Here is an 11,408-nt window from a genome sequence, read left to right as displayed (position 1 = left end):
CTTTGTCAAGGAGAGCAGTAACAGTGGTAGCTGACCAGAGTATCCCTTTCCCCAGCAGCTCCATACCTGCTGTAGGGACACCACAGCTAAACCCCCTGTCAGGCTGCACTGAAGCAGATGGGACCTGCATTACATCATCTCATCACTTCTTCTAAAAGAATCATCTCATGGAAATGCTACAGAGAAAACCTCTTGATTTATAATCCTCAACCCTGTCAGTCTGAGTTTTCAGATTCTTTTTGTGGGACTCAGTCTGGAACTGACTTCACTAGTCTATATAACAGGAAAATGTCAGGAAATACTGCTCATACTATAGTAAGCTATAATGGTAATCTTGTTGAAAAGGTGTAGTTAACATTGTATTTAAAAATCAGATCAAATGACATCTGAAAAGAAGAAAAGCTAATAAAGCTAACACCAGTTTGTTTAGGTGTGGAATCAAATATTTATTTCTATTTCAGTGTTTAAGTACAATTCGAAATTTATTTAATTCATATTCAAGTCAGTTTATTTTCCAACCCACCTTAAGACATGAAATGTTTTAATGAACTCTTGTTGATAGTGAAATGCATATATAATGTGATATTTTGAGATCACACAGCTGATAAAAATATTTTTTATAATATGATATGCTGATGATATCCTAATTTATAAATCAAGTGCAATTATTTCTTCTCAGGCTCTGTAGCTTACCCAGATTCATTATACCTATAGACACATCTAAAAAAAAATTCAATATAGTAAACACTTCATTTATGAGATGCATAATATATCTGAATTTCCTAAAATTATTGAAATAATCAGCTTTGCTACAAAAACAAATTTAAAATTACTCCAATAAAGCAGTTTCTGAGTCACATACGCTTTAAAGAATTTGGAATAAAATGATGGATGTACTTCTATCTTGTCTGGGTCACACACTAATGATTCTCTTGATTAGTTTTGTGTTTTCAAAATATATTAAACATGCTATTATATTACCTTATAGTTTCTTTCTCGAGAAATTCCGGTGGCAGTTTTTACATTAAACTCAGTTGAGTTTAACATTTCTAGATTTTATGGAACTGTTAAAGACAGACATATCTGTTTCTTTTACAATAGCAGACAAGGAAACAACTGATTTGATGAAAAGTACTTTATTGTGTTAAAATCAAAATTGAAACATGCAACACACTTTATCAATGAAACATGTAATTAGACAGTGAGTGAGGGAAAGAGATAAACAGAGAGAGAGAGAGAGAGAGAGAGAGAGAGAGAGAGAGAGAGAGAGGGAGTTGCAGAGAGCAGACTGAGACCAGTATCAGAGTGAAACCAGTAGCAGAGTCCCAGTGAGTCAGGTCAGGACTGGGAACACTGGTCTCTCCTCAGAGTCTCTGGAGAGCGGAGTCTGAGAGCCCTGGGTGGCTCCCACAGGTCACAGAGCCCACCTTCTCCCACTCTTTAGGGGAGCCTCAGGGTGCTGCTCCAGCTGTATTTGCCGTCCTTCCCCAGCACCCCGGGCTCCTGCTCTCCTCCCAGCTGCTGCTGCTGCTGCTGCGTCCACCTTCCAGGCCAGACTCCAGTCTGAGGGGGAAGCCCTTGTTGGCCAGGCACATGAGCGTGGCCTTCCCCTTCAGCAGCTCCTCACTGGAGGGGGCAGCAACGGGCCAGGGTGGGACGGACATCACCTTGGGAGACACCAATCAGCTTAGAGGACAGGGACCACACAGCTGTCAATCAACCAGCAGACACTTGGACACCTTTGACTGTGTGAGAGTTGGTTTTCTCCTTTAAGGAGTTTCTGTCAGATGGTTTTTCTGCTCCACCAGTCACTCACTCACACATTGTTTCACTTCCCTTTAAGAAGCCTCTCATGTAAATCAGCACAGAGAGAATCATCTACACAATGAGCTGATATATATCAAACTATACACTGGAAATAAAATGTCAACTTTTGACTAACTTTTAAACCTCCAAATCAAAAATCATCACTAACATAACTATACATTACTTTAAAGTATTTAGTGTAATAGAAACAAATCCAGAAAATGAGCTGACAACATCAAATGTTCTTCATGTGGATTTCGGATCATCATTACCAAACTGTTCAAATAGTTTTCAAACTTTGGAAACAATACATGACACAGTAAAGAGATGTTGCACATTTTCAAATACCGATCTTTATCTTTGCTCTGTTCAATTGTTTGAATATTTGAATCTTCATTTGCCTTTAAACAGTTATGTGGAAAATTAAAAATGAATCTTGTAGAACAGATTTTCAGTTTGATCTTTTCCACACTTCAAGTCATTTAAATTTCAGTTTGACAGAAATGTGTAAAGAAATGTTTAGTGAAGCTGCTCTGAGTTAGTCTCCACGATAAAGGAGGAGAAATAAAAACATGAATACATATATATTTTATCAACTGTACACAGAATTTAAAACATTACTTTACAATATTTACAGTATAGTTTTTAGTATTTGTGCAGAAACTTACTCCAACATTCAGTCTGGTTCCTCCAACCAATGTAGCCTACAGTGATACAAAGTCATTGAGCCACTGCATAAAAACCTCTCACTGTAGAGAGACACGGCTCTCTGACTTTGTCAGACTGAACTAAACCTACAAGCCCCTCAAGATGCTACTTTACCATTAAAGCTGGAAATAATGATTTATCATCTGACTCAATATTTCATTTTCTTACAATTAACTTTTACATTTTCTATTTCAACAGCAAACATTTGCCTTTTAGAGCAAAATATTTCTTTAAAAATTATGAATACATTTTTAACAATTATGGAAAGTTAAGAGTGCAGAAAGTAAAGGAAGAAAAATAGCTCCTAAAATAAAAAAGTTTAAAAGTTTGACTTACTTCCAACATTCAGTCTGGTTCCTCCACCAAAAGTCCACCACAGTGATACAAAGTCATTGAGCCGCGCACAAAAAACCTCTCTCACTGTAGAGAGACCGCCTCTCTGACTTTGACACAAACAAACTCACCAAAATGAGGCTGTTTGTAAAATCTCGTCAAATGAAAAGAGAACTGACAATAACACAGTGCTGCAGCTTTCCTTAATCCATGTTTTTGGTGTATATGTTAAATGTATGTAATTTCTTCTCTTGCAATTAATTTAAAAAAGACAAGACATTAGATTGGATTGACTTTATTGTTCACGTCAGTGAAAATTTATCTCTTAGCTTCTCCCAAAGTACAGCAAAGGTAAATACAATGCACATAACACAGCACACCATTAAAAACATAAGGAATATACAGAATACAATATACAATAGTGTAAATGGGCAGGTATCAGCAGATATGTTCTATAAATAATACAAGAAAGCAAATCTTATAAAATAACAAGTGTTCCCTGATGGAGTAATTCTGTGTTCAATGGCTGTATGGCATAGGGAATGAAATACTTCTTGTAAATGTTCCAGCAGGTCCATGGGACCCTAAATCTAACATTTACTATACTCTGATAAAGTGATTGATCCATTGATGAACAGCATCATCAGAGTAATCCAAGTCCCTGTTGGAGTCAGTCAGAGCATTTCCATAGAGAGCCACTTTGCATCAGCAGCACCATGCTCCAGTGCTCTGGGAGAGTTTATAGTCCTGAGAGTTGAACACTGGATGACTGACAGCTGTCCTTCATGACAACAGAAGACACAGAAATCCTCCTCATCAAAAACATGACTTTGATCTCCGTCCTCATCTGGACTCTCCTCTGCTGCTGCTTCACAGGTAAAGTCCAGAGAATCAAACTCCTCTCCTCTATCAACATCCCCCGTCTGAAATGAAGCCGACTAAACCGTGGCTTGCTTTTATGTTTTTGTCTCTGTATCCTCAGAGTCCAGAGGCCAGGTCACAGTGACTCAGCCTGGAGCAGTGAGCTCTGCTCTGGGAGGCTCCGTCTCCATCAGCTGTAGGACCAGTCAGAATATTTATGTTTGGAGCGACGGCACCAAAGGTCTATCCTGGTACCAACAGAGAGATGGAGAAACTCCTAAGCTCCTTTACTATTCAAGAACTCGACAATCAGGGATTCCAGATCGTTTTACAGGCAGTGGATCAAACTCTGACTTCACTCTGACCATCAGTGGAGTCCAGACTGAAGATGCAGCAGTTTACTACTGTCAGAGGTATCACTATATCAACAGTCAGAATGTGTTCACACAGTGAAAAAGCGTCGTAAAAAAACTCCCCTCAGTCAGACTGAACAGAAACTGAACTGACTGCTGCAGCTGGAAGCTACTGCAGAGACTGATACACTTCACTGAGGACACACACACACACACACACACACACACACACACACACACACACACACACACACACACACACACACACACACACACACACAGTGAGACTATAAGATAAGATAAACTTTTTGGCCCACAATGTGTGTGAAAAACATCCATAGATGTTATCGAACAAACACAGCAAGGTTCCTAAGACACTAATCCCTTTAGTAAATCATTTAATTGTAGTAAAACCAAAGAGATCCTCCCAGTCCTTCTTGACCTAGACATTAGTTTATCTGCTATTTAAAAGCTTTATTGACGAGGGACAAATTAATATTTACATCTATTTACAACATCTCCTCAGTTTTTTAACATTCAGAAAAAGGTGTTTGTCATCACACCATTTTACAAACCTTTGAATCTCTGAAAGGTAGTTAGATAGATCACTGTCCTTTTTATTAAAGCTAGGATGGCAGTATCATCAGAACATGTAATGATATAGTTGTTGGGATTATAGCTTCTATACTCATCTGTGTAAAGGGTAAAAAGGACAGGTGAACTGACCCAACCCTGGGGGGGCTCCGGTGCTTCAAGTTCTCCACCTTGAGAGAGTACCATTAACACTGACTGCTGTTTACCATTCGGTAGAAACCAGTGGTACCACCTAATAATGAGGGATGGACATTAAGGTCATTCAGATTTTTAATGAATAGGTGGTGCTGTTGTATACCGCAGAAACAGCCTGGGGTCAAATTGACCCCAAACATAATAGTAGGGTTAAATAAACATTCCCTTATGCTAAATGTCTGTCGTTACATGCTATATTAATCTAAGTTTTAGGGAGGAACCATTAGCTCCTTGGTTACTGTTGTAGCAAATAGCAAATGTTCGCCTTTGAAACTTCCTACAGATTTGAAAATTCCGTTGGTTAATGAGAGGACCTAATGTTAACCCAAATGATGGAAAGAAATAATAACTGAACTTGTAACAGTTTTGTTGCAAAGCACAATATTATGGTGAAATTACAAATTTCGTGTTTGTTGAGTTAAAACCGAATTATTGTTGTACAAGCATAGCAAGCAACATAGCAAAAGGCTAACAAAGGAAAGAGTTACCCACCAATTAACCTTAGCCCTTCTTTCATGACATGGATACCGTAATAATCATACAGAGAGAGAGAACATAGTTGCATACCTTTATCTTTTGCTTGTTTCTCCTCTTCTTCTTTCTTTTTTCTAAATTGGGCACCTGATGTGTTGATTTGGCACTGACTCGACAATCAACACATTTCCCATCCCCCAACACTGTCACTACCGACCAGAAGTCCAGACTAAACCAGTTTACCTTGGTGACAGGTGACCACATAATCGTTTTGTATTATCTATTTTTATTAGCCATTTCACACAATTCAGAAAAACTAAGATGTGCAGGAACTATAGGCCTGTATTTATAATATTATGAATCAAATGTACGTTATTTGGAAGAAAGTCGAGGTGTGACTGACTTTAGCCCACTAATTCCATCAGCGTTTGTGACGATACAGTGAGTCCCCGACCCCCGCCTTTGTCCGACCGTTCCATTTGGGTGACCCAGAGGTGAACTGTCCACCGCGTGCCCCTCCTTTTTCCCCCTTCTCACACACAGCTTCTGTACACAGCACCTCCAGCAAGCGGGGCGCCCCTGCAGCTGCTGGAGGGGGGGGCAATCTGCCAATTCCCCACACAGTGAAATGATAGGTAATAGAAAACTGCTTCGTGGAGCAGAGGATTTTTTTTTTCAAGTGCTCGTGCTGCCCCCCATGTGTCATGAAAAAATACCGCCCCGGGCGGCTGCCTGGTTCGCCGGTGCCAGAAAACGCCACTGTCATCACCAAGACCAGATTGTATCGAGACCAAGACCAGATTGTATCGAGATCAAGACAAGACCAAGTCCAGACCAGTGTGAGTCCCACACTGCATGACATGATAAAATGTGGAAAATGTTAAACACAGGCACTCCTCAAATTGATCTGAAATATCCACATCCCTGTAAAAAAAACACCAACAGAAAACAAATTAAGATGCTTCTTCAATCACCTCTGTCATTGCCATAAGTGTATCATGAGAAATGCCTTGATAAAATAATCATAAGGCAGTTGTGGTTTTGACTGGTCTTAAAATAAAATCCCAAGTCCTCTTTATCTGAGAGGAGACAACACCGAGTAAAAATGCAGTCGATTCAGAGACAAGAGCTTCAAAGAGTGGTCCGAGACCAAGACCAATGTTGAGAACTACAACACTGGCCTCAGACTCATCGCTGCTTTACTTGGTGAAATCTTCACATTACAAACACCCAAACATGTCAAACCTGCATTAATATTAATATCACTAATCATTATCATAAAAACACCATATTACCAAACTGGAAAAACAGAAGAAAACTGTTCACAAGTCACTGGATCAGTTTACTACCAGACTTTTCAATATCCTCTCCATGTGAATATGTAAATATGTAGGTCCATGCTCTCAGCACTGAGGGGGAAACAGCATGACATGTTGAGGACAGCTACAGTTCACTGACTCTGTGTGTTTGCATATGTGTCCTGCCTCTCTGCTCCCAGCCGTTAAGAGGCCAGTGGTGATCAGTGACTGTCCAGGACTTTCAGAGACACTGACACGCCGGCAGCACGATGATGATGTCACTGATTCTACTGCTGGCCACCCTGGGGCTCCTTGTTCAGGGTGAGACTCTCTTCTGAAAACTTTGCTTCAGCATGCAACCAGGTTCACCTCAATGATGTTCTGCTATGATGGAGAAAGACTGGAACAAGCAGCATTTACCTTCTTCCATCTCTTCTCCATGTTAAAGAAATGAGACTCTTCTGTTTGGATGTTGATCGTCTTTCTCCAAGCTGGATTTGTCTCAATAACCCTTCTGCTCTTTTTCATGTTTTCCAGGTTCATCAGGAGAAATCATCCTGACTCAGTCTCCTGGATCTCAGTCTGTTGCTCCAGGACAGTCTGTCTCTATCAGATGTAAAGCCAGTTCTAGTGCTGGTACTTGCCTAAACTGGTACCTTCAGAAACCTGGAGAATCTCCTAAACTTTTGATTTATGTTGCTACAAGTCGTCACACTGGAGTTCTCGCGTCGTTTCAGTGGAAGTGGATCTGGAACTGACTTCACTCTGACCATCAGTGGAGTTCAGACTGAAGATGCAGGAGATTATTATTGTCAGCAGTGTTACAGCTTCCCGTTCACACAGTGATACAACGTCGTACAAAAACCTCCTCAGCTGGAGAGGAACTGATCTGACTCAACAGCTGCACACAAACTACACCACTACATGATTTATTAACATACATTTATAAGTTAGATCACAATAACACTTTCAGCATGAACACATTTTGTATATTTCTGTTAAATATAGTTTTAGGACTATTTTTGTGCAGTTTGATGGTTAATATAAATTTGCTCAAAGTCAGAATAACAACTGTATAATTTCAGCTCTTTCATCAATATAGTCTAAGTATCAAATCAAATAATAAATCAATTTAGATTTAGGTAAAAAATAGCTAATAAATGCTTTATTTGTACTTTTTATGTTGCTTTGAAAATGCCAGAAACTTGATATAGTCAAACCCAGTCTACTTGATGCATTTTATTAAACTTAAATGTCAATGACACTATGCAATTTATCACTCAGACATTCTGAGTGTGTTGTAGTTAATTAGATCATCTTGACAACTATGACTCAGCACAATTCAGTACAGAGTAAAACACTACAATTATTTGTTTTCCAAAATCTTCACATAGATTATTAAAAACCTAATGATCTGACCCTGAGACAAACTCAGATATAAGATGATGATCATGTTCTACTTCACAATATAATTACAATAAATTCTTCTTAAACGTAGTTTACTAAGATTCTTTATATTTTCTGGACATTTCTAAAAAGCTTTCAACATGAGAGTTATAGTAGTCTATAGACACATCTAAAAACAATTCATCATAGTAAACACTTCATTTAGGAGATACATAGTATATAAGAATTTTCCTATATATTATGTATATATATATATATATTACTAAATATTGAAATAATCAGCTTTCCTACGAAACCAAATTTAAAATTACTCCAATGAAACAGTTTCTGAAGTCACATAAATGATGGATTTACTTCTATCTTGTCTGGGTCACATTAACGATTCTCTGATTACTTTTGTGTTTTTAAAATATATTAAACATGCTATTATATTACCTTATAGTTTCTTTCTCTAGATATGTCCAGGCAGTTTTACGTTAAACTCAATTGAGTTTAACATTTCTAGATTTATGGAACTATTAAGACAGATATATCTGTTTCATTTTTTTTACAATAACAGACATGGAAACAACCGATTTGATGAAAAGTACTTTATTGTGTTAAAATAATCAAAATTAAAACACGCAACACACTTTATCAATGAAACATGTAAGACAGTGAGTGAGGGAAAGAGATAAACAGAGAGAGAGAGAGAGAGAGAGAGAGAGAGAGAGAGAGAGAGTAGCAGAGAGCAGACTGAGATCAGTATCAGAGTGAAACCAGTAGCAGAGTCCCAGTGAGTCAGGTCAGGACTGGGAACACTGGTCTCTCCTCAGTGTCTCTGAGAGCGGAGTCTGGGAGCCCTGGGTGGCCTCACAGGTCACAGAGCCCACCTTCTCCCACTGGTCTTTAGGGAGCCTCAGGGTGCTGCTCCAGCTGTATTTGCCGTCCTTCCCCAGCACCCCGGGCTCCTGCTCTCCTCCCAGCTGCTGCGCTGCTGCTGCCGTCCCACCTTCCAGGCCAGACTCCAGTCTGAGGGGGAAGCCCTTGTTGGCCAGGCACATGAGCGTGGCCTTCCCCTGCAGCAGCTCATCACTGGAGGGGGCAGCACCGCCAGGGTGGGACGGACATCACCTAGGAGACACCAATCAGCTTAGAGGACAGGGACCACACAGCTGTCAATCAAACCAGCAGACACTTGGACACCTTGACTGTGTGAGAGTTGGTTTTCTCCTTTAAGGAGTTTCTGTCAGATGGTTTTTCTGCTCCACCAGTCACTCACTCACACATTGTTTCACTTCCCTTTAAGAAGCCTCTCATGTAAATCAGCACAGAGAGAATCATCTACACAATGAGCTGATATATATCAAACTATACACTGGAAATAAAATGTCAACTTTTGGACAAATCTTTAAACCTCTAAATGAAAATCATCACCAACCTAACTATACATTACTTTAAAGTATTTAGTGTAATAGAAACAAATCCAGAAAATGAGCTGACAACATCAAATGTTCTTCATGTGGATTTCGATCATCATTACCAAACTGTTCAAATAGTTTTCAAACTTTGAAACAATACATGACACAGTAAAGAGATGTTGCACATTTTCAAATACCGATCTTTATCTTTGCTCTGTTCAATTGTTTGAATATTCAAATCTTCATTTGCTTTAAACAGTTATCATTGATGTGGAAAATTAAAAATGAATCTTGTAGAACAGTTTTTCAGTTTTATCTTTTCCACACTTCAAGTCATTTAAATTTCAGTTTGACAGAAATGTGTAAAGAAATGTTTAGTGAAGCTGCTCTGAGTTAGTCTCCACGATAAAGGAGGAGAAATAAAAACATGAATACATGTATGATTTATCAACTGTAAACAGAATTTAAAACATTACTTTACAATATTTACAGTATAGTTTTTAGTATTTGTGCAGAAACTTACTTCCAACATTCAGTCTGGTTCCTCCAACGAACGTGTAATTACAGTGATACAAAGTCATTGAGCGCGCACAAAAACCTCTCACTGTAGAGAGACACGGCTCTCTGACTTTGTCAGACTGAACTAAACCTACAAGCCCTCAAGATGCTACTTTACCATTAAAGTTGGAAATAATGATTTATCCTCTGACTCAATATTTCATTTTCTTTGCGATGAACTTTTGTTTTACTATTTCAAAAGCAATCTTTTGCCTCTTACAGTGATATATTTCTTTAAAAATGATGGATTAATATTTCACAAAAAAGGAAAGTTAACAGTGCAGAAAGTAAAAGGAAGAAAAATAGCTCCTGAAATAAAAAGTTTTTTAAAAGTTTGACTTACTCCCAACATTCAGTCTGGTTCCTCCACCAAAAGTCAACCACAGTGATACAAAGTCATTGAGCCGCCGCACAAAACCTCTCACTGTAGAGAGACACGGCTCTCTGACTTTGACACAAACAAACTCACCAAAATGAGGCTGTTTGTAAAATCTCGTCAAATGAAAAGAGAACTGACAATAACACAGTGCTGCAGATTTCCAGAATATATGCTTTTTATTTATATTGATTTCAAATCAAGTGTATATTGTCCGTTTATATAATCTGTTTTCAATTACAGAAGAAATTAGATTAATTTTGTTGTCCACCTCGGTGGAAATTTGTCCTTGGCTTTTCCCAGATTACAGCAAATGTTCATACAATGCACATAACACAGAACACCATTAAAAAATACAGAATATGCAAAATACAATATAAAAATCGTACAAAGGGAAGGTGACAGCAATAAAAAATACAACAGAGCAAATCTTAAAAAATAACAAGTGTTCCCTGGTGCAGTTATTCTGTGTTCAATAGCTGTTTGGCATAGGGAATAAAAGACTTCTTTTATATGTTCCAGCTGGTCCTGGGAAGTCTAAATCAAACATTTTGGAAGATTTGTCAAGAAGTCAAAGTGTTATTGAAAGATCCTAATCAATGCTCTGATAAAGTGATTGATCCATTGATGATCAGCATCATCAGAGTAATCCAAGTCCCTGTTGGAGTCAGTCAGAGCATTTCCATAGAGAGCCACTTTGCATCAGCAGCACCATGCTCCAGTGCTCTGGGAGAGTTTATAGTCCTGAGAGTTGAACACTGGATGACTGACAGCTGTCCTTCATGACAACAGAAGACACAGAAATCCTCCTCATCAAAAACATGACTTTGATCTCCGTCCTCATCTGGACTCTCCTCTGCTGCTGCTTCACAGGTAAAGTCCAGAGAATCAAACTCCTCTCCCTCTATCAACATCCGTCCCTCTGAAATGAAGCCGACTAAACCGGACGCTGCTTTATGTTTTGTCTCTGTATCCTCAGAGTCCAGCGGTCAGTACACAGTGACTCAGCCTGGAGCAGTGAGCTCTGCTCTGGGAGGCTCCGTCT

General features: G+C 38.9%; 1 pseudogene and 1 gene segment (V, D, J or C); both read left to right on the top strand.

Moving 5' to 3' along the window:
* Window positions 1-3,176: 3,176 nt before the first annotated feature.
* On the top strand, window positions 3,177-4,161 carry LOC120555092. The segment is given in 2 exon segments: window positions 3,177-3,723; window positions 3,830-4,161. Coding segments are annotated over 2 exon segments (423 nt in total).
* Window positions 4,162-6,838: 2,677 nt separating this feature from the next.
* LOC120555150 lies at window positions 6,839-7,626 on the top strand (annotated as a pseudogene).
* Window positions 7,627-11,408: the final 3,782 nt, after the last annotated feature.

The sequence above is a fragment of the Perca fluviatilis genome, unplaced genomic scaffold (assembly GCF_010015445.1).
Source record: "Perca fluviatilis unplaced genomic scaffold, GENO_Pfluv_1.0 PFLUV_unplaced_scaf_2, whole genome shotgun sequence".
Lineage (NCBI taxonomy): Eukaryota > Metazoa > Chordata > Actinopteri > Perciformes > Percidae > Perca > Perca fluviatilis.
This window is presented reverse-complemented; position numbering and strand designations above follow the sequence as displayed.